The sequence below is a fragment of the Tamandua tetradactyla genome, chromosome X (genome assembly GCF_023851605.1).
Source record: "Tamandua tetradactyla isolate mTamTet1 chromosome X, mTamTet1.pri, whole genome shotgun sequence".
NCBI lineage: Eukaryota > Metazoa > Chordata > Mammalia > Pilosa > Myrmecophagidae > Tamandua > Tamandua tetradactyla.
Genome location: NC_135353.1, coordinates 6,385,987 through 6,410,640, shown reverse-complemented (window position 1 = coordinate 6,410,640; position 24,654 = coordinate 6,385,987). Strand labels below are relative to the sequence as shown.

Genomic DNA, 24,654 nt, shown 5'->3' with positions numbered 1-24,654 from the left:
GCCACCATGGCCCACCGAGAACTGTAAATTTGTAAACTAATAAATCCCCATTGTAAAAGCCAACCCATTTTTTGGTATATTACATTCCAGCAGCTTTGGCAAAATGAAAAAGATCCCCTTCATTATTTTTCTCTTTTAAATATTCCTTGACTTTAAGTCTTGCATGTGTATTCTTCCAAATTCAGAATTAACTTGCTGCAGTCTATAAAAACTCCTGGATTTTTATTGTGATGGCAAAGAATTTCCAGATTTATTTATGAAGAATTGGCATTTTAATTATGTTGACTCTTCCTTCTAAGAACAGGGAAATTTCTAATTCTTTTCTGGTTCTTTATTTAGGTTGTCCAGTCAAGTTTTATAGTTTTAAAAAATAGGTATTTGGTGTTTCTTATTAAGTTTATTTCCAGTTATTTTATCATTTTTGTAGCTATATTGAACTGAATTCCCCCCCCCCTTTTTTTCAATTACATTTTCCAGCTTTTTATTACTGATTGGGTCTCAACACCAGGGAACAGACTTGGGATTTTATAGGTCTTTCCCTTTATAGTGAAACTCCAAGGGTGAGTTTTAAAAGAGAACGATTGCATAGTAGATCTTGTTCTGTTTTTTCCTGTGTCTTCACTTAACACCTGTGCTGGTTTGAAAGGATGTATGTCCCCTAGAAAAGCCATGTTTTCATCTAAATCCCATTTCATAAAGGCAGAATAATCCCTATTCAATACTCTATGTTTGAAACTGTAATCAGATCATCTCCCTGGAGATGTGATTTAATCAAGAGTGGTTGTTAAGCTGGATTAGGTGATGAAATGTCTCCACCCATTTAGGTGGGTCTTGATAAGTTTCTGGAATCCTATAAAAGAGGAAACATTTTGGAGAATAAGAGATTCAGAGAGTGCAGAGAACGATATAGCCACAAGAAGTAGAGAGCCCACAGGCCAGTGACCTTTGGAGATGAAGAGGGAAAATGCCTCCCAGGGAGCTTCCTGAAACAGGAAGTCAGGAGAGAAAGCTAGCAGATGACGCCTTGCTCGCCATGTGCCCTTCCAGCCAAGAGAGAAGCCCTGACTGTGTTCACCATGTGCCTTCTCACTTGAGAGAGAAACCCTGAACTTCATTGGTCTTCTTGAACCAAGGTATCTTTCCCTGGATGGATACCTTTGATTGGACATTCCTATCGACTTGTTCTAATTGAGACATTTTCTCAGCCTTAGAACTGTAAACTAGCAACTTATTAAATTCCTCTTTTTAAAACCCATTCCATTTCTGGTATATTGCATTCCAGCAGCTAGCAAACTAGAACAACACCATTAAGCATGATGTTTGCTGTAAGTTCTTTATACACTCCTTTGATCAGATTAAGGAAGTTCCTGTCTACTCATAGTTCTCTAACCTTTTTATAATCATAAGTGGTTGTTGAGTATTATCAAGCACTTTTTCTGCATTTTTGAAATGACCAATTTGTTCCCCTTATATCATATAAAGTTAATGCTCTAATATCAAACCATCCTTGCATTCTTAGATAAAAGCTCAACTTGCTTATGATACAGCATTTATTTCATAAATTTCTGGCTTCAATTTAGTAATGTTTTGTTTAGCTCTTTTACATCTATTTGCCCATTCAGTGTCATTCCCTCCCCATCTCATTATAGTAACAATATTTAGTCTCATAAAATAAGTTTGGAGAGATTTCTTTCCTTTCTTATTCTCCAAAAAACTCCATATAATTGGAATTTCACACTCATTAAAGATTTGGAAGAATTCAAATGTAAAGCTGTCTGGGCCTGGGTTTTTTTGTGGGCGGATTTTTCAACACATTCAATTTCTGTAATGATTATCAGCGGTCTAATTGGGTTTTCTGTTTCTAGAGTCAGTTTTGGTAAGTTGTACTTTTCTAGGATTGTATTCAATTTGCTTATGCTTTCAAATTTGCTGCCATACAGTTGCTCATAATACCTGTTTAAAAATAAAAATCTCTGTTGTATCTGTGGTTACATGCTCTGTTCATTCCTTTCATTTACATGTCTCTTCTCTCATATCCATCTTGTGAGAGAGTTGGCTTGTTTTTCAGCTTCTCAAAGAACCAGCTTTTGATTTTCTCAGTATTATTTCTACTTCATTGGTTTCTGTTCCTCCTTATTTTCCTTCCCCCTATTTTCTCTACGGGTCCTTTTATAGCTTGTTGAGTTGGATGTTTAGGCTGTTGACTGCTTTTGCTGCATCTCTGAGCTTCAGAATCATACACCCAATCCCTGCTCAACATCTCACTTGTGCTTCTAATAGGCATCCCAAGCTTCACATGGCTGAAACAGAATTCTCGATTTGCACCTCCAAAAACATGCTTTTCTTGAAGTTTTCCACATCTTGGTGAAAGGCACCCCTATTCACTCAGCTGCACAAGACCCAAACTTGGGATTTGTTCTGTTTTTTCTCTTTCTCCGTACCCTTCTTCTGATCCTTTCCATTCACTTTTGAGAAGATATCTTAATCTGACATGCTGGCGCCTCTTCAGCCACATACGGCCTTCTTCTTAGTCCCCAACATGCCAGGAACAGTCTCTCCTTAGGCCTTGGAAATTGCCTGGAATGTCTCCCCCACCCCCAGATATCCATATGGGGGAATGAAATGAAGGAGAAAGCCTGTGGATACCAAATAGCATTCCCTTATTCCTGGCTTTATCTTTTTCAAAAGCCCTTACCACCATGTGACATTATATCATATACTTGTTTGTCTATTTAGTATGGCTCTTGCCCACAAGAAAGTTAGTTCACTGCCTTGGTCATTGCTATAACTGCAGAGCCTGGAACAGTGGCAGGCATGGAGTAGCTATTCAATAAATGAACAGAATGGGGGAAAGCCAAATCACAATAAGAAGATTCTCTGCTAGGCATAGCACCACTACAAGGAATGCTTAAGGACCGGGATGTTGAACCATCTCAGGGTAAGGTCGCCACAACAAACACTCCTGTCCTGAACATCTCCTCGGCTGCAACTTTTCTTCTACTCTTAAATATTTTCCAGAAACAGAATTGCTGGATCTTAGCTTCCCAATCGCTTTTTCTAGGAAGCCTGCCCTCCCCCTTCCAGGCGGAGTCAAGCGTTCCTTCCTCTGCTCTGCCACTGCCTCTGATCCACACCTCCAGCAAACCATCAGTTCCAAGCATCCAAGTCCCGTACAGCCTTGACAGATCTCCTCATCCCCCTCCCAACACAGTTCCGCGAAGGCAAGGGCTGGGATCTGCTCCTCGGTTCGTCCCCGCCCCTCAGCATGTCTGGCACGCGGCAGGCCCGGCTGAAAACATGCCACGGGTAGGCCTCTTAAACCAAAGGCCCTCGGCTGTAACAACGCTGGACTCGACTGCTTCTCCTGAAGGCAGCGCTACTGAGAAAATGAGGGTGAAGTGGCAGCATTATTTCGGCGTTTGTGTTCAGCAGGCCACCCGCCCCGCAGGGCCGCGCACAACAAGCCTTCGGAGTCCAGGCCTCGGCTCGCCCCAACTTCCGCAAGGGCCCATTAATTCTACACATCCAAATTCCGCCCACTAAACCAGCCCCTCAGGGTCCCGGCCGCCTCTTTTCCCAAAATGACGGCCGGCGGCAGCCAATCGGCGGTCGACCGAGGGTCCCGCCCCTTTTTCCCGGGGCGGTAACTGACAGAAACTCCCGCCAATTCGCCGCCACGCTGCCGGGGCCCCGCCTTCTCGCGGCCTTCGCAGCCAGTGGCGGGCGGGCTCGGGGCGACGCCGGGCGTGGTCGTGGGCGTGGCGCGGGCGCGCAGGTGCAGCAGTGCGCAGGCCGGCGGGAGGGCGGGGCGCGACGTCGCGCCGTGCGGGGTCTCGGCGTCGGCGGCGCGCGCACTCCCTCCTCTCGGAGAGAGGGCTGTGGTAAAAGCCGTCCGGAAAATGGCCGCCGCCGCCGCCGCCGCGCCGAGCGGAGGAGGAGGAGGAGGCGAGGAGGAGAGACTGTGAGTGGTACCGCCGAGGCCGCGGGCGGGGACCCTTCCTTGGGGGAGGGGGGCAGGGGCGGGACGTGGCGCGGGAGGGGCCCGCGGGATCGGGCGACTCGGCTGGCGGATGGCGTCCCTCCTCTCTACCCTCCCCCTCCCCCGCCTGCTGCCTCCATTGGTGGCTCCCCCCTCGGCCCGTCACTAGCGCTCGCGGGTGACCGTCCTCGTCGTTGTCTCGCGGGGCCGCCGCCTGGGCCTTCGGCCCCACTCCCGTCCGCCTTCGGCGTGCATCCCCGCCCCCGGCCCGGTGGGCACCCGAGGCGCCGGGGCTCCGCAGGTCGTGGCTGCGCGCGCGTCCTGCCCTTCTCGGGGCTTCGGGCCGCGGCGCCGACGCGTGCCCGCGCCCCCGGCCCCGGCCTCTCCCTGGCTCGCGCTCTCCCTCTCCCTCCCTCTCGCGCCCCCTCTCCCGTTACTTTGCCCCCCCCACCGTTGCGCGTGCGCAGTTCGCCCGCCGTCGGGAGAGTGCGCCACAAGGGCTCCTGCGCTCTCACTCCCCCCCATCCCTCCAGGTTTTGCCTCCCCCTCCTTCTCGCCCATTCCATGACTTTCTGCCCCCACTGGAAGCGAGTCAGTCCACAATCTCCTTTGCGCATCTCGCAGGAAGAAGTAGGTGGGAACGATTGCCCACCCACAAAAGGGAACAGACACTGTGTTCTTGGGTCCCACAACTCATCATAAAGAGGTAGTTTCAGTACCCTCCAGGAGCCGTGGGGAGGGGACTCGGCGTCCGGCAGCACCTTAGCAGCACATGAGGTTCCTCGGTGTGAGCGCGACCCCAGGGAGCTCAAAGGTCCTTTTGGGGTTCTCTGGTTTCGGAATATGAGCGCCCTCCCGTCCTCCCCCCCCCCCCACTCGCCAGTGATCTTCCAGTTACATAAGTGTAATGGGACATGGTCGGTAATGGGCTCCCGGAGCCCCGGAGCGCACCCCGCACAAGATCACCAGGGCCAGATGTGGCAAGTTCGTTGCACTGCTGTGGCTCCTATCAATTTTTCTGAAAGTTTATTCTTTTTAGTTCTGTTCTGACTGGATCGCCTCAACTGAAACTCGGGTGACTTATATGGCGGTGGCAGTGTTGCTGGGGTTTGGCACTGAAGACTTAAGGTCATTGGGAAGAGTCTAAAAAGATTGATCTCATGGAGGAGACTGTTTGTGACATCGATAAACTTTGTAGTATATGGCAAATTCCCCCCCCCCCCCCCCCCCGTGTCAGTGGCTTCTCTGTTGTGTTTTCGGGTGTGGGTTGGTCACGGCAGAAATGGGCTCCACTGTAAAATTGATATATTCCTGACTCATGGTACTTCAGGTCGTTTTCCCAGTAAGAGGAATGGGCTCTGCCGAGCCATTCACACATTGCATCTCTACTGTGCAGATCAGTGACCGGAATTGGTGAGATTACAGGATGTAATTAAGAGAATGGTTGGTGATCATGTAATCAAACCTATCGCGTGTGGCACTGGCTGGCTTTGACTTTGTGGGACTCTCACAAGTTTGAGGCATTCCGTAATACTATAAAAATGAAGCATATTCAGACCTCTCTGGTAAAATTGAACTCTTGATAGTCAATTATTACTCTAGAGCTAGATTTGGGCTCTGTAGCTGGGCTTGTGAGATTAAGCTGACCCTCTTGGGTCTTTTGGAATATGCTAGGTCCCTATAAAAAGTCTGGATATATTAGGTCTTTCGGGAATTTCCATCAGAGATTTCAAGAGAGAGGCTTATTTACGGACTTTACAGAACTTCTACTTCAAATTCCAGTCAGAAAGCCTAAGAAGCACTCTTATTTTTCTGACCTGAACGTTGTCAGTAGCTTGGACAGCATAGTCAGTCTAGTAAAAGGACGATTGGCTTTTGTATATTGATTAAAATGAGCTGCCGTCTATCACTCATTCACATCAGGTCAGACAGGTGGCCTGTCATTGGAATACTTGCATGTCCACAGACACACATGCCTCACTTGACGAAGATTTCAAGGTTTGTACATCTGAATCTAAGAAGTGACATGAGTAGGTCTCTGGTTTCTCTTTCATTGTTGGCAATATGGTGGTCTCTGGTGTCCCTCCAGTTAGCTGTCTTGTCATATCCCTAGTCCTTTAAACGGTCTAGGTGTTTTCCAGATTATCTGTTTCTCTGTAAAGTGCCTGGTGGCATCTAACATCAGTGTGTCCTAACAGCTGGAAGAAACCTTGTACGGCTTTCTTGCTGGTACTGGCCTATCACACTGTACTAACTCCTTTTTTTTTTCTTCCAATTTGCTTGGAGTGCTTTAACTCTAAAGTGCCAGGTCTTTTTTTTCCCACTTGATAGGAAAGCATCATGTAGTAAACCCTACTTTGACTTTTTTTTTGCTATTTGAAACCTGAAGTAGTTCTGGGGCAAAGCGCTCTATGTTTACAGTTTCCAGCCAGTCATTTCCAGTGGGCTGGTGTGGGGGGGCGGGGGCAAGCTGTGTAGTTTGAAGGAAAAAAAAAAAAGGGCTGGTTAGGTGGCTCCAGTATGTAATTACCTCCACCCAAATACTCCTTCCCCCACCTGGAGATGGACCGAGAACTTTGTTTCTGTAACCTTGAGTGGGGAAAAAAAAAAAAGCAGAGGTAAAGTTGTTAGTTTCTTACTTCAGTCCAATTTCCACCTCTCAAGTACCTTCTTGGGATGATTTTCATGATAAATGATGTGTCTTAAAGGCCCTCATCTTTTATGAGGATGAATATGAGTGAAAATCTTATGAGTGGATAAGCACGGTTTGTAGCCAGGCTACTTTTATGAGAAGAGACCATAAAATGCTTGGCATTCAAAGTAAGTAGTATTTGCAGTGCTCAGAGGATAGAAGCTGCGCCGTGGAGCCCACTTGCTGTGCTTTAGGCTCACAGAAGCGTCAGCGGTGCGATTGACAGTGATGGGGCAAGCTGACTGCTTGTTCTCCACACCCTCGACTGTGGTGACTGCATGTGCAGACCGGCCTTATGCGGCTGACACAATCCTTTTTCTTGGGTAGTGCATTCTTGTCGTTCCAACTGGAGGACCTTGTTCTTAATGCTTCTGTACTAGCCCTTTCCAGTGAAACGGCAGCTGTCACCACCATGCCTTTACATTGTTTCAAGCAGAACAAATGTAAACGGGCTTCTTCTCCTTTGGCTTGCTGTACAAAAGTTGTGCTCTTCTGCCTTCACCTGCTCTTTTTGGCCTTTTTCTTATAAGGACACTTTTCATATTGAAAACTTTCTTTGCATGCCATGCTTAAACACTTTGATTGACAACTTTGATGGTAGGTTTGGTGTTGTGTGGAATAACTGAAAAGGAATGAGAATTTGGGCATGGGCAGGACATCCCGACTCCCATGCCAAAGTGGGGCAACCATTCCGTTAGTAACACCTTGGTCTTTATCACTTCTTCGAAGCACACTCATGTTGGGTATCCTTGTGTGTTAATGTGTCATCACTCGAGTCGTGTAGTTGTTTTGCTGGCGCTGCAGACTGGCTTCTTGTTAACTGCCTCTGAAGCTGGTGGGACCAAGCTTAATAAGGGTTCACTTGACTTCCTTGCCTGCGGTAAGGACTGGAAGTGTTAGATGGACCTGCAAATCACTGTTTTGTTGTGGTTTCTGCCTTAACTGTTCTCACTTTCTGTTTATTTGTTGTTGTTTTAATAAAATCTTGATTTAATCATCGAGCTTAAGTTTTCAGAGCTGGAAGGAATCTTAGTCCAGCTCCCTCGGTTTACAAGTAGAAAATTGTAGCCTTGAGGCTATTATGACTTCTCTAGGGCCTCCCAGCCAGGATACCAGTTTGATTTTTATTATACAACTAACTGAGTAATACTGTTAACTTGACTTCTGGGATTTCAAAGCATTCTATGACTTTAATATTTGTTTAAGGGAATTATGAAGCCTCATACCATCCTGGTAGTTAAAGACCAGCGGTAGTTACAGACCAGCAGTAAAAGCCAGGGTCAATATTGCCCTTTCTCTGGATTTGATTGCACGAGTAATTGTTTGTGGGAATAGTTTCTCAGTTGTGTGCTCTAGTCTTTTTTTAGTCTGAGATAAAAGTACTACACTTGGACAGTCACGGTATCAGAGATTAGCTAATATGGGGCAGTTTAGAATGATCGTTATCTTAATGACAAAAATTCTTTTTTGAACATGGGTTCAAAAGCAAAACAGAAAGTATCAAACTAATAACTTCGTTTTTTGAACCTTGCGGTTTACTGATCTGAGAGGTTTCAAAGCCCTTGCTCCAAAATGGAGCAAGGATGATGATGGCTTTGCATTCCCCAGGCTCTTGGTTTCCGTTGGTGCTGCTTTTCTCTCTCGGGTTTAAAGCCCTTTTTACGTGATATTACAGCAGCTTGTGGCAGCTTCAGCTGCTTGTAAAAAAAGAGCGACTCTGCCTCTTGATTTGGCATGTGCTTTTTTGGGGTGATACTTTGATGATGCATGTTCTCTTGAACATGTATTCTCTCTCTCTGAGTATTTCTGTATGACTTGGTGGCAGAAATACTTGCCAGAGATCACCACTAATGGTAGGCTTTGTAGTGTCAAAGTGTCCCCCAGAGACTTGTGATAGTGTCGATTTTAACACGAATGAATCTGTCTTTTATTTTAGCGCTGTGTGTTATGTGCCAGTGATTTGCAGTCTATACTTTGTTTCTAGCAAGGCAAGCTGGGAACTAGCATAGTACTTTGTCTATATGTTTATCTTCAGAATGTCCCAAATCGCCCTGGGAAAAAGGTCGTGCAGCACAATGGGGGCTTTCAACTTACAATTTTCTTTGTTTTAGGCTCCATAAAAATACAGACTCACCAGTTCCTGCTTTGATGTGACATGTGACTCCCCAGAATACATCTTGCTTCTGTAGACCAGCTCCAACAGGATTCCATGGTAGCTGGGATGTTAGGGCTCAGGTAAGTAACCTTCCTTTTTTTTTTTTTAGTATATGTCCTGGTTTGGCCATCTGTTTTTAAAACAAAACAAAAACAAACAAAACAAAACAAAAAAGAGGAATAAACAATATATACTACTCTTGAACAATATAAAAGTACCCCAAAGACTAAAGACATAACTGTGCCAAACTGTGCCATATAATAAAAAAAAGTCACTTCCCTGAGCCCTGAAAGGTCAGTTTGGGTAGGGTTACTTTGGTAGCCACAGCTTGATCTGGGGGGTGGGAGTCAGATTAGAGCCGGAACTGGTGAGCTGCAGCTTCAGTTCACCTTGATGCAGGTCAGCTGAGCGGAAAGGCTTGTCAATGAACTCTTCACTGGCTGCTGCTCTTGTGAGCTATCTTCAGCATGGGGCTTTGTTTCGGTTTGTTTGGGGTAAATGGCTGGTGGCCATTAGTGAGTGGCTGTAGTGCATTTGCAGATAGGGGGACTGGTGTGGACCCCCTATAAAGATGACTTCCTGAAAGCTGTCCTGGGACAGTGGAGTCCATGGCTCATTGAGCGTGCTTGCCACGCTCCTTCGTAGTAAAGAGAGCACGCAGGGACCCACACGCCTGGTTCTCAAGACTCTGGGGCTACAGTCATACTGGGTCTAATGCTCTCGTGGTGTGTCATCCACACTTTGGGTAACTGGGCACTGTGGTGTGCATTCGAGTTTTAGAAAACATGTGGTTCCTTAATCCCTCCACTGTTAGGCTTAACATCTTGGTTTTAATCAGTGGTCACTCCAGATTTGATGTTTTAACACCATGGATTTCGAACTTCCAGTGTGATAAGGCAGAATATGCTAATGGAAGCTTTCGGTTTCTTATTCTAAGAAAAATTCTGAATTTACATGTATGCCACCATTTTGATTCTAGCTTAGAGCCCAAGTAGCCCTTAGATGTGTACTTTGTAGTGGCTTCTGACACCTTGATGTGAATCTGTTTTAGGCTTCTGTAAGAAACAGCTGGTTTTAAGAAACTATGTTAGAGGGCAGAGACTGGGCAGAGATAAATAGAAGGTGTGAGAGAAAATGAAGAGCATTGTGCTTCCGACATGTCCCAAATTTGGTTCTCTTCCTGATCCTGTGACTCAAGTTGTCATTTCCTTTACTGCTGAGGGCTGTGCTCCAGGCCACACTGACAGGACGTTCTTTGTACTCTGCGTATTTATGCTGGTGGGAGTTTTGTGGCTGACACTTTGTGCATTGTCTCCGAAATTGTGTTGACTAAATGTGATATGGTGAGCAAATGGGTTTCTTCTGGTATATTTTAGGTTTGGGGTGGTTGTTTGTGTTTTTAATATTCTTTTTCTCAGATATGGATTTTTTTTAAAAGAGGCAGTGGTGATAATATAAAATTTCCCCTATGAAATAGAGAAAGGAAGAGGTGTTTTTAAAAATGTCTCTTCTTACAAATAGGGAAGACATGGCCATTTGGGCTTCAAGGAACTTTGAAGAAAATCCTCAAAGGACAGAACCTACCTTTAGTAGATAAGTGCAACCATTTAAGAGTATATCATGTAAACCAATGAAAGTCCTCTTACTTTCCGGTCCCACTACCTAGAGGTAAACCCACTGTTGGTGGTTGAATGTAATTCCTTCTAAATCTTCTTCTAAGGCCATACTAATAGATGCTCGTTGATTTTTGTTGTTGTTTGTTTTGTTTTTTCCATGGGCAGGCACTGGGCGTTGAACCCGGGTCTCCAGCATGGCAGGCGAGAGTTCTGCCTGCTGAGCCGCCGTGGCCCGCCCACTCATTGTTTTATGGTGTGTGTGTTTGTGTGTTTTAATAAAACTGGGATGATATTACACATATTCTGTATCTCTCCATGTCAATGCATTTATATCTGCCTCCTTTTCTAAAATAGCAGTGTTGTGTTCATGGTGTTGATTTATCATCATGTATTTCGTTGTTTCCCTATCGATTTTTCCAATGGTTTGCTATTAAAAATATGCCTGTATTGTACTTCCTCATGTGCCAGTATTTCTGAAGAATGGCTGCTTAGACTTGGAGCTGCTGGTGAATACCGCCACATCGCCTTCCAAAATGGCTGTACCAGTTCCCACGACAGTATGTGACAGTGCCAGCTTCTCATACCCTTGCCAGAATTGGAGATCCATCTTTTAAATTTGTGCTCCTTTGATCATTATAGAGGTTGAACCTCAGTAATAATTCACCATTTGTATTTTGTCTTTGTGAACTGCCTGCTCATATTCTTCCATCGGGATGTTTTTTCTTAAATGGATTTGTAAGGACTCTTAATATAGTCAGGATATTAGCTCTTTGTCATAATGTAAATTTTTTTCTACTTTGTCATGTGTCTTTTGATTTTGCTTGTCCTTTTTAAAAAAATTCTGGTAACATAAAACTTGCCAGTTTAACCATTTTTACATGTACAATTCAGTGCTATTAATTACTTGTATTTTTAATAACATTTCTGTTAAGGCTTTTTTTTCTTTTGCTTTTATGCTTTTGCATTTATATAAAGAATGTCCTTTTCTACTCTAAGAACAGATAAATATACACCTATATTTTCTTTCTACAAAAATTTATCATGTACTATACTATTTGACACATACAAAAGAATATTGGTCAGTTGCCCTGTATTTTTCTTATGGTTTTTAAGTACATTTTTTGGTATTTACCTTTATAATAGATTGAAGTCTACATACAGCCATCTAGCCAACTTTGTCCTAGCCATTTGTGGAATAAATCACCTGTTCTTCACCTTTATCGTGTGCTGAATTCTTAAAAGTGCAGAAAGCGTTATTTTAAACTTTTTCCTATTTTTCTCCAAAAAGTTGCTTTTCTCTTTTTGATTTTTTTCTTTGTTAGACTATGTGGCAGGCCTATCATCAGATAATCATTTATTCATTCACCTGACATACTTGATCACCTGCTTTGAGCCAGGGGCAACACTGAGCCCTGTAAGTGGTGCTAGTCTCTTTCATTGTGGGAACAGGGTTATGGCAGTCAGGTTGCCATCTGGCTACAAATAGTGCTTGTTCTGGAAGACTTGAGAAAACATGTTTTAGATAAACTAGGAGGAATTGTGCATGTGTGTTTTAAATTTTGCCATATCAGTTAGATCTTTAGAGAAGACTGCAATGTAAACATAGTTTGTTTTCTAACTGATGTAATTGCAGACTCGTTTTTGTCGTGAATTACGAGGGCTTTTTTCTCCTGAAGTATTTTTATGTTCAGTTAGCTTGGTTAGGATAGAATAAAAGTTGCATACTGATAAAAATGGTAATTTTGTTCTATGATGATTTTGAAGCCTTTCTATAATAGCTGATACAAATAAAAACATGCTTTTGGTGAATATGTTCTTAGGGGAGCAAGTGTAATTTTTGCAGCTTGCATCATTTAAATCTAATAAATACCTTCAAAACTGAAGTGGAGTCTTGATTTGGATTGAAAATATTTTTACTTAGAAGAAATATAAATGACTTGTGATTAAGGAAAAGTCTTCTTGTATACACCTGTTTTTTTTTTCCTTAAGTGATTTCTTTTATTGGTTTGGTATATAGTATGGAAATTAAAAAGGTGATATAAAAAGATTATATGGGGAAAAGTCCCTGCCACCCCAGTCCCCAGCCATTCAGTTTCTCTCCCTGGAGGCAACCACCATTATCAGTTTATTATTAATCTTTCTAGATTTATTTTCTATTTTTACATATGTGTGTTTGTATACATATTTTGTGTGGCTGTTTACACACACAAGAGTGTGTGGGATGTGTGTATGTTTATACAACTAGTAAAATACTTTGCATGTTTAGGAAGCTTGCTATTTTTAGTTAATATAGATTGGAGGTTGTCTGTATCAGTTCATATAGAGGTGTATCAGTCTGTTTACAGATTGGGTTAGTGTTCCATTGTATGGATTTATTGTATTTTATTTAGTCAGTTTTCTGATAATAGATAATTATGTTTCCAGTTTTTAAAATTTCATTAACACTGTAATGAATTGTCTTCTACATATGCCATTTTACTCACCTGCAAGTTTATCTCTGAGATAAATTCCTAGAAATAGGAGTTGTTCGGACAAAGGATAGATGCATTTTAAACTTAGAAAGATATTAGTAAATCAAGGGTAGCCTTTTTTAAAAATTTATTTATTAATTAAAAAAAATTAACAACAAACAAAAACATTAACATATTATATTTCCGTTCTACATATATAATCAGTAACTCACAATATCATCACATAGTTGAATATTCAGCATTTCTTAGAACATTTGCATCAATTCAGAAAAAGAAATAAAAAGACAACAGAAAAAGAAATAAAACGAAAACAAAAAAAAGATTATACATACCATACCCCTTACCCCTCCCTTTCATTGATCACTAGCATTTCAATCTAAATTTACTTTAACATTTGTTCCCCCTATTATTTATTTTTATTCCATATGTTCTACTCATCTGTCCATAAGGCAGATAAAAGGAGCATCAGACACAAGTTTGTCACAATCACACAGTCACATTTTGAAAGCTATATCATTATTCAATCATCATCAAGAAACATGGCTACTGGAACACAGCTCTACATTTTCAGGCAGTTCCCTCCAGCCTCTCCACTACATCTTGAATAACAAGGTGATATATGCTTAATGCGTAAGAATAAGCTCCAGGATAACCTCTGGACTCTGGAATCTCTCAGCCATTGACACTTTGTCTCATTTCACTCTTCCCCCTTTTGGTGGAGAAGGTTTTCTCAATCCCTTGATGCTGAGTCTCAGCTCATTCTAGGATTTCTGTCCCATGTTACCAGGAAGGGCCGCACCCCTGGGAGTCATATCCCACGAAGACAGGGGGAGGGTGGTGAGTTTGCTTATTGTGTTGGCTGAGCAACAAAAGAGGTTCTCTTGGAGGTGACTCTTAGGCCTAATTTTAAGTAGGCTTGACCTATCCTTTGTGGGGTTAAGTTTCATATGAACAAACCCCAAGACTGGGGGCTCAGCCTATAGCTTTGGTTGTCTACACTGCTTGTGAGAATATCAAGAATTCAACTTGGGGAAGTTGAATTTCTCCCCCTTCTCACCATTCCCCGAAGGGGACTTTGCAAATACTTTTCCACTCACTGATTGAGTCACTCTGGAATTCATCGGGGCATCACTCTGGACAAACCAACGAAATCTCATGTCCTACCCGAGATTCCAAGTACTTATGGTGTTCAATCAAGCTATCTACATAAGTTATATTAGGGAACGCGGTAGTCAAAATATAAATTTTGTAAGGGTAGCCTTTTAATTGTAGCTTTTTAAAGAAACGTATATATGAGTAGATAAGCACACAAATTTATGACTGCAATCCTACATGGGGAGATTAGAGAGATGTTAGTTAATTAGGTAAGGAAAGATATTTTTTTTAGCAGTTAGCACTAGACAGCAAATCTTAGGAATATTCCATTTCATCAGATATGACAGCATGTGACTACAACCTATGAAGCAGTCAGTGTCTTTTACTTGGGGAGGAATATTTCAGCCAGTTCTCTTTCGTAGGTCTTAAAGAAAATGGAGCATTTTTCATTTTGGAAAGTTCTAAGTTGGAGTGGCTCCTTGGGACTTGGGGTTTGAGAATCTCCCTCAGTTGCTGCATCTTCCTGTAAAACCTAGTGTTGTGCCTCTTTTGTATTGTCATATGCATCAGGAATATACTGGAAGAGGGTTCAGGACCAGATTGTTTTGGCTTTGTCTATGGCTGTTTTACTCTGTGTAGCAAATTTCACTCTTTATATAGCAGTACTTTATTTATTTAGCCTCTATTAATTGAGCATCTATTAGGTGTGGGTTACTAAGCTGGATGCTGAAGATATACATGGTGACCAGCACAGGGTCTCCTCCACAGCTGTGAGTGCTGTGATAAGCAAACTCTGGGTGCCCAGGGGGCACAGGAATGAAAGAGGGGGTTCCCACCATGATTTGGGGGGTGGGGTTGGAGAAGAGACTTCTTGGGGAAAATGATACCTGAGACCTGAAGGGTCAAGACATATTAGCTGTTCAAGGAGAAGAAATGAGTGGAGAGCCAGCGGGGATCTCAGGGAAGGGCCAGCCTCGAGAAAGTCTTGGACAGAAGAGAATGTTCTCGGCTACTTCAGGGTGGCTGAGTGTTGTAGAAACAAGAGAGGAGACTCTAGGCAGGCCACTGAGAGAGGGGCGTTTCTGTCTCAATGTGCGTCCATTAGGAGTCCAGGTCTAGTTGCACCAGGGTCACCTTCCAGGTTGGCTTTCCCTCCAAGCTGCAATGCACACTGGAATGTTCCCCAGGCCCCAGACCATCAGCCACTCTGTTCATCCCTCCTGCCCCCTTTTTACCCCACACTGCTCTGTCAGTCATCTGCCTGGAGCCAACCTCTGGTCCTGCCATCCCCCACCCTCACCACCACCCCAAATTGGTACCCCCGAGGCTCCATTGGCAGGGTCAGGCCTTCCCCTTCTCTAGCACAGTTGGTTCAGAAGAGCTGGGCTGCTAGGGCTCTGGAGCTTGTACGGGATGCAAATCAACTGTGGAACCAAGCATACTCCGAGTTCTCCTGACTTTGATGACTGTTTTTTTAACAAGACTCTCGTAACTTTTTAAACAAGGCTCTCTTGCGTAAGCAAACTTCTCATCTCGAGGACCAGTGCCCAACAGTTCCTGCAGGTCCCCCCTGCTGAGACGTTGTGACTGGCTGGCTCTGTGAGTCCCTGGGGTCAGGAGGGGGATGTTGCCTGCTCCTCCATCCCCTCCCTCGCGGGACAACAACCCCTTCTACCTTGGAGGGGCATGCCTGCCAGCAGTACTACCCGACCTTCTTCCTCCCTGGCATCTAATCTTCTCCTGGGGTAGTGCACTTACCACCCAGACTTAATAAATGTGAACTTCTTGCCATGGATGTGTCAGCTTTCTTTTATGGATCTAAAATGCTGCAGATACTGCTAAGTCCCAGCCTAGCATTCCACCCTGTTTTCTGCCTCCCAGAGATAACCAGTAGCCTAAAGGTGATAATGAAAACTCTGCATGCAGGTTTTTATGCTTTTATTGAACATGACAATATATAATATTTTCAAGCAGGTTTTAAATTTACAGGATGACATCCTGATGTACGTAACATTCTGCAGTCTGCTTTTTTTACTCAATCCTTTGATTTTGCGATTGGTCTATGTTGCTACATGTAGACTTGTTCACTCATTGAACACATCAACTTGTACACTATAAACGTTTTTGTAGCATAAGCCTCACTGGAGCCCTCGGGGAGGAGGGGCTTTTGGAAAACCAAGGATTGGCATCTGGGTTATGTTTACATCCTTAGTCCTAGTAACTGGGAAGAAGATATTTTTATTTCTATGTTTGTGAAAGCTTTTTCCAAAAAAGTGCGCACCTATTTTTCTGGACTTGCTAATAGGGTAGTCTGATGATTTTATTTTTCATTTTTGAAGAAAGCAAAGCCAGTTTCCGAGATAGGCACTAGGCGCCTTACTTCTGGTCTCCTTTGCAACCTAACATATGGCTGCTGAAAGAAGAACTTGAATACTTCTGAGCATGAGCTTTCTTTCTATATGTGAATAATTTTTTAAAATATTTAAGTTTTTGTGCTGTCTTTGGGTCTTCTGGTGGTACTTAAGTCTTAATATTACTTTGATAAATTGTATTTTAGATTTTTCTGCACATATTTAGTGACTTATTTTTAAATATAAATTTCTCTGTGTTTCTGGCTTTGTATTTTTGTAAACAGCAGAAGGTAGTAGGCCATATTAAGTACTAATTTCCTCTAATATTTTCAGCTGTTTTTGAAACTACAATTGGCAAAAAAAAAATAGACAAATGTCTACAGTTGTGACAATTTGTCTTTTTGTTCCTTTTAGTTCCAGAATAAATAATTCTAGTACTTTCTTCCTGAGCTTGTAAGAATGTGGAAATGATTGAAGTCGTTGTGACATTTACGTAATTAGGGAAAGTGGTAAACCATTTTTAAAAGTGCTATCAGCCCTATTAAAAATGTTAATATAGTTTGTAGACTACTGTATAGAATTTCTTAGCCACCCTTCCAGGTTGCTTAAAATAAAACAAAAAAAAATCATACTATTTGTTAGACTCTTTATTCTTTTATAATTATACAACTAAAAAAAATTGTCGTAAATTTAGAAAATGCTTGTAGGCACACAGATAAAAAAAAATTAAATCATTCTAGAAATTCCAATGTGGAGAAAACTGCTGTTAATATTTGCTGTGTGTCTTTCTAGACCAAGGGTCTTAATCTGGGATTAAGAATTCAGGTTGTATTGGAAGGGAAAAACCCTGCATTTTTATTTTCACTAACCTCCTACTGAACTTTTTGATTTCCTTCTATTATGAATATAGGCAGCAACAGACTATGGTGTTACTAGGACTACCTATGACATTGTCTCTAGTAGAGATCAAAGGTGGCTTCATATCATATTGCAGTTGTTTAAGGTATTTTGAAATATTATTTGTGCTCACTGCTTCTTCAAAATTATGGTAAGTTATATGATCCATCTCTAGTTCTTGTCATTTAATGGTTTAATAAAGAAGCACGTATTGCCATGTCACCAATTTTCTAAATATTTTGTTAATGGATTTCTACACATTTTACACATTTAAAAACATTCTCCTGATAAGGGGGCCAGGCAGAAAAAGTTTAAGAATTGCTGTTCTGTGCATTACCCTATTCAATGACAGACCTAAAAACAGTATCACTCGACTAGTCAGTATGTGGGAGAAAGAGGTCAAACATTTAAAAAGGAGATAAAATGACATGTAAAACTTGGTTATTATGTCTTATTATATCAGATAGTTACAAACACATTTAGAGTTTTACAGATATCATATAAAGTATAATGCAGCAAAGACTGTTTAAGAATACTTAAGGCCACCTAAATTGCTTGGTGAAGAATAGCCCAGAAGTTACCTTTGCTGTCTTCCTGCAATCTGGACAAATATTTGTGCTTTAAAGTGGCAAGCAGATGCCACCCTGGATCTTCCCTTCATTTAGTGCTTAGGTTGGAGCCACTGTTTCCCAGAACCCAGTCTTCCTTTTACTTGGTTTACTCCCTTGTTTTCTGGAATACATCCTTAAAAGAACTTGCTGAGATAGAGCACATGGCTAATGAACTGTAATGGACACTGTGGTTGCTTACCCAATATCTATCTCCACTTCCTTATTCCTACCAGAACTCTGATATTGTTCACCTTTCTACCTTGTTCCTAACTCCAGAAAGGATCCTTGTGCCATTCAGCACATTGCATCCCTTTGGTGACTCGAAGTGACCAGGGATGGGCATATAATCCCAGTTGGTCGGGTCACACCGAACGAAGGGTTTAGATTGCATGTTCGGGCAAGATTTTCTTTCTCTCACTTGTTATAAAGAAGGCAGTTGCTGCGTGCAGCTCTTCTGTGACCTCAGACTGAGGGACCAAGCATGAGGACAAAGCTAAACACTTGAGGATGGTGGAGCAGATAGGTGGAAAGAACCTAGGTCTCCATGCTTTCATTCAGCTGGGAGGGGAGCCTACCTTATTGCTGGATTTCCCGTTATATGAGATAATAAATGTTCCCATTGTTTAAGCCAGTTTGAGTTGGGTCATCTGTTACGTGCAGCCAAAAGCATTTTAACAGACAGGTTTTCTGAATCATTGTGTGTCTGAAATGCCTTTGTTCTGCTGTGATTGGCAAAGTATAAGCTTCCAAATTGAAAATCATTTTCCCTCATAACTTTGAAGGCATTGCTTCCATTGTCGGTGCCAATCAGGTTAGGGTTCTCTTGTAGGTGACCTTTTCTCTCCCCTTCCCTGGAAGATTTTAGGATCTTTTTCTTTTCACAAGAATGTATATAGAGATGGGTCTTTCTTCATTCTTTGTGTTGGGGTCACATTCAATCAGAATATTTTTCTCTATTGTCAGTTAATTTTTTAAACATGTGTTAACTTCCATCCATCCATTTTGTGTTTCTTTTGGGTACTTCTGTTAGTTTAATTTTGGACCTCTTATACTGGTCCTTTGTCTCAGTCTTCTCATATTTTCCAGTTCTTAGTCTTTTTACTCCAAATTTTGGAAGATTTCCTAGACTTAATTTTCTCTGCCTTCTGTTAAATTCTTTATTTCAGCCAAACCTTTTTTTTTTTTTACTGATTTACTACGAAAACCCTTGTGACCACTGCCTAGATTTAACAGTTGTTAACATTTTGGCATATTTGCTTGGTCTCTGTAGATATGTGGATTTTTACTCCTTTTTACTGGCCATTTGAAAGTAATTTGCAGACATCATGACATTTCACCCCTAAGTACTCCAGCATATATCTCCCAAAAGTGAGGATATTTTCCTATATCAGCACAATGCCACAATCACGTCTAAAAACTTAATAATTCTCTAGTGTTATCAGGCAGCCACTCTAAATGGATATGTCCCCCAAAGGTCTTTCATAACTGTTTGAGGGCAACTAGTTAGCACTGAAGAGTCATACATTATATATGATTATGCCTTCTTTGTCTCTCTTAGCAAGAACAATCTCCCTGCCTCCACTCCTGCTGTGATAGTGACTTTTTGAAGCAGCTGGTTCATTTGCTTATAGGAGACCCACATTCTAGATTTGTCGGTGTGCTTGTGGTATAATTTAATTTGAGGATCCCTTGTATTAATTTTAAATTGAAAGTTAGGTTTGTAAACTTCTTTAGATCTAACATTTTGGGCAGCAATATTTCATAGGCAATGCTGTGTACTTTATAGGGCATCAGATCAGGGGTACCTTGTATGTGGCTATCCTGTGATTCATGATGCTAGGTTTTCTCAGTTGGTTAGAGTAGGAGGTAACTGCCAAATCTCGCCATTGTAGGTATACAGTTTTCCTGTTGTAATTGATAAGTAATCTGTGGGGCGATACTTTGGCAAATAACACGATCATGTTGCCCAGAAACCATTCACTTAATGGTTTTAATATTCATTGATGATCCTTGCCTGAATCCATTATTACACTCGGAATTGCAAAATGATGGTTTTTCTACTTCCGTTATCCCTTCTACATTTAATATTGACATAATTCTGTAAAGAACTTTCTATCAGTAAGTAAGACAGAACTATATATTTCCTCCTAAAAATTCTTTGCCTTTGATTACTAATTTTCAAAGTAAGGAGTTGGGGGTGCATGGGTAATTCAGTGGTTAGAATGCCTGCCTTTCATGCGGGAGATGCGGGTTCAATTCCCAGACTATGTACCCCCCCAAAAAAAAAACCTCTTCAAAATAAGGAGTTGGGGTTTGAGGGTCACCTCTAATGGTGGCAAAATATTTGTGTTGTGTCCCCACCCCCACCCCCATCTCGTCAATATGAACTCGTGTAGTTTTATTTGTTAAATGTTTTGCAATTCAACTAGAGTCATTCTTTTAGTCCAGATTTGGTCAGTGAGCGCCCTTTCATGCTGGCTCCTGTGTCCTATTAAAACACCCTCATTAATTAGTTTTTGAGCAATTACTTGCTTTCTGGCATAAGATATTTCATCCCAACATGTACTTTTCCTGTTCCAGAACTGGTTCCAAGGAGCTCTGGTTCCTTTTAATGGGAGATGGTGTTCAAGATATTGGTGCAAGATGTGCCCATTCTTACTGGGGTTGCACTGGTTTTAGACCCCTTCAGTAGACAGAGCTAAAAAATATATTGGGGGAAAAAAACATCTAAAGGTCATGAATGTTTATTGATATTTCGGTGGAAATTTAACATTACAGGGATTTTCTTTAATTTTTTAATCTTTATATATCTTTTTCTTACACGGAGAGTGCTGATTCCTTATAACATTAACATAGTTACTTACTTGTTTTTATCTTGTGTTATACATAAAATAGTTACTAAAATTACGGGACCAGTGTTAACTGCTAACAATAAAAATACTGAATGAAGTTTAAAATTTCTTCGCAGCTCTGTCCTTAGAGTACTCAACCCCTTAGACTGCAGGCTTTATCCAAGTTTCACCAACCGGCAGCAACAGTGAATTGGAACTGCCTTTGAGCAAAAAGCCATTAAAAACAGAACACTCACCCAGTACTGTTCTCTACTTCCAAGTATCAGCTCCCCTCCAGTTTCTACTTGTCTTTGGCCACTCTCCAGTGAGAGTGTAAGGATATAAAATCCAAATTATTGTGTATAAGGTTCACCTACGGCGTTTGCTTCTGATAGTGATGGTGTAGCTCATGGTGGACTATTCTATCCCTCTTGTAGATGACAGTTGTACACTTTGGTCATAAAAGCAGCTACTTAGAGGCACTGGAGAATGACCAAAGGCAGGCAGAAACTGGAGAGGAGCTGGTACTTGGAAGAAGGGAATGCCATTGGGTGAGTTTTCTGTTTTTAATGGCTTTTTGCTCGAGGGTATCTCCCATCAGAGTTGCTGCTGGTGGACTGAAACTTGCATAGAGCTTGCAGTTTCAAGGGTGAGGAATCAGGGGACAGAGTTCAGAGCAACCATAGCAGCTGGAAACCGAAGGAGGGAATCCTAGAAAGTAGAGAACCATAGGCAAATATCCCAAATTATGCATATAAACTCTGTCCAATTCTGAGTTGCGTGCATGGGACAGACTTCATACAGTCCGGCTAAGGCAAAACAAATGAACAGTGATGCCGGCTGCTGGCCACCATAAAGAAGACAGAGTTTGGCGTTTGAGGTCAGCAAAGTTAACTGCCTGTTAAAATAAAAAAAAAATCTGTGCTCTTCGTAGGAATGTAATAAAATCCATAGTCTGACAGCAGATCATTCACAATGTCTAAGATATAATTTTAAATTACTAGACATATGAAGAAACAGGAAAATGTGATCCTTGTGTAAGAGTAGGGGTCAGCAAAGTTTTTCTATAAATAGAAAATATTTTAGGCTCTGCAGGCTGTATGGTTTCTGTCACATCTATTTATCTCTGCCGTTGTAGTGGAAAAGCAGCTATAGATAACACATAAATAAATGGGTATGACTGTGTTCCAATAAAACTTTAATTAAAAAGACAACGGGTTGAATTTGGCCCACAGGCCATAGTTTGCCCTCTCCTGTTCAATAGAGACATGCCCCAGATGTTAGAATTAACAGAGAAGAATTTTAAAGCAGTTGTTATAACTATGTTCAGAAACATGAAAGAAAACGGGACCACTGAACAAATCAGTAGTCCTAAAACCAACTGTGTCAATAATTACATTAATTATTAATTAATGTCAATGGACTAAATGCTTCAATTAAAAAGTAAATTGTAGATTAGATTTAAAAAGCCAGACCCCAACTGTATGTTTTTTGTAACATAAGCAGTTTAAATATAAAGGCCCAACTAGGTTGAAAATAAAAGAATGCAAAATGATATATACTGAGCAGTGAGCATAGGAAAGCTGAAATGACAGTACTGATATCAAAAAAAGTAGACATGAAAGCAAGAGATGGGAGACATTTCATAATGATAAAAGGGGTCAGTTCATCAGAAAGACATTAACAGTCATAAATGTACATATACCTCATTTCAGACTGTAAAATACATGAAGAAAAAATTGACAAAATTTAAGAGAGAAATAGAAAAAAAATCTATAATCATAGTTGGAAATGTTAACACCATTCTCACAATGACTGATAAAAACTAGACCAAAAAAATCGGTAAGGACGTAGAAGATCTGAACAACATTATCACCCACCTTAACCTAATTGACATTTATAGAACAATACACAAAACCACTGCATACTGCACATTCTTTTCAAGTGTACCTGATATACTTCAACAGTGTATAATTTTCTGGGCCATAAAGCAAGTTTTGGTAAATTTCAGAAACTTGAAATCCTGCAGATTATGTTCTGTAAACAGAATGGGATGAAATTAGAAATCATAACACCAAGATATCTTTAAAAAAAAAAAAAACTCAAATATTTGAAAATTAAAGAATATATTTCCAAATAACTCATAGGTCAAAGAAGAAATCACAAAAATTAGGGACTATTTTAATGAATTATAATAAAAATATAACGTTAAGATTTGAGGGCTACAGATAATGGACTGTTAGTGGGATAGCTATAGCTTTAGGTGTTTTTATTAGAAAAGAAGAAAGATATAAAATTAGTGATCCATACCTTAAGAAGTGGAAAAAAGAAGAGCAAAGTAAAACCAGAGTTGAGGGAAGGAAAGAAGTGATAAAGTTAAGAGCAGAAATCAGTGAAATAGAAAACAAATAATAGAGAAAATTAACAAAGCTAAAAGTTGTGTTTTTTTAATGTATCAACAAAATCAGACAAATTTTTTGCGTGTGTGTAGCCTTTCAGAGATTGATAAACTGATTTTTTTTTCTACGAGACGTTTTAAAAGGAGAGAAGCACATACGTTATCAGTATCTGGTTTAAAGGGGGATATTGTTAAAGACTCGTCAGGCAGTAAAAGGATTATAAGGAAATTTTATGCCAATAAATTTGACAACTTGGATAAAATTGACAAATTCCTTTAAAAATAGACCTTATCGAAACACATGAAATTAAAAATACATTAAAACTTCATCTAGTAAAGAATGGATTCATTATCAGTAAAATCTTCCCACAAAGAAAACTCTAGGCCTAAATTATTTCACTGGTAAATTTTATCGAATATTTAAGGAATAGTACCAACCTTCTCTAAACGTTAGAAAATAGCTAGGAGGAAACACTTCATACTTGTTTTATAAGTCCAGCATACCCTTGATACCAAAACCTTGCAAACACAGTACAGAAAAGAAAATATCAGACCAACATCCCTCGTGAACATTGAACTTAGATGCAAAAATCTTAATAAAATATTAGCAATTTGAATCCATCAATGTATAAAAAGAATAATACATCACAGCCAAATAAGGTTTATCCAGGGAATGCAAGTCTGGTTTAACACTTGAAAACCAACCGATGTCATTCACCCTATTAAGAGAATAAAGGGGGAAAGCATTGGGCAAAATTCAGTGCCCTTATATAAGATTCTAGAAAGGTTTCATGCACTACACTAGGGTAACTTTCCAGAAATCTAAAACTCCCAGATGGGTCCCTGGATTAGATAAGTCCTGAAATGCCAACCTCTCCAGAACATCAGCTAAATTCCATTCCCCATCCCGTATTATCAACTGACCTTCCAACATGAAAAAGTTACAATGGGCATAGTCCAAATACCCCTAACGAATGGGGGAAAGATCAAAGATGATGGTTTAGGGTTTAACAAATGAGTATGAGTGCTGAATCATTATACTGATATTTCTTTTAGTCTCTAGTATCTTAGAGCAGCTAGAAGTAAAAACCTAAAATAGTGGAATTGTAACCCATACCAACTCTGGAATCTGTTCTATAACTAATTGTTGTGATGTGCTTTGAAATTTATTGCTGTTTTGAAAGTGTGTTATTTTTCACAAAAAAAAGAAGATACATTTCTTCTAACCTCCAGTGTTTTGGAGCAGCTAGAAGGAAAAATCTGAAATAGTGGCATGGTAACCCATAACAAACTGAAATCTGTTCTGTAACTACTTGAAGTGTACTTTGAAAATCATTGCATTTTCTTTCTTTTCTTTGTAAATATGTTATATTTAATAATAAAAAGCATTTTAAAATATCTGTACACTGGAACTGAAAACAATGGTGAAAGAAATTAAAGACTTAAATAAATGGGAAGAGACACCATGTTCGTGGCTTGAAAGACTAAATATTTTTGTGATGTCAGTTCCCCCTGTAGGTTCAACATAATAGCAGTCAGAACTGCAGGCCTGTAGAAA

General features: G+C 40.8%; 1 protein-coding gene across 1 annotated transcript in view; it reads left to right on the top strand.

Annotated features, from left to right (window-relative positions):
• Positions 1–3,848: 3,848 nt before the first annotated feature.
• MECP2 (methyl-CpG binding protein 2) overlaps positions 3,849–24,654 on the top strand; it is a 72,140-nt gene continuing 51,334 nt past the window's right edge. Inside the window, exons 1-3 of the mRNA XM_077144756.1 lie at positions 3,849–3,961; positions 8,783–8,906; positions 21,136–21,249. Of these exons, the coding sequence (XP_077000871.1) occupies positions 21,188–21,249 (62 nt within the window). The 5' untranslated portion in view covers positions 3,849–3,961; positions 8,783–8,906; positions 21,136–21,187. The remainder of the gene's footprint in view (positions 3,962–8,782; positions 8,907–21,135; positions 21,250–24,654) is intronic.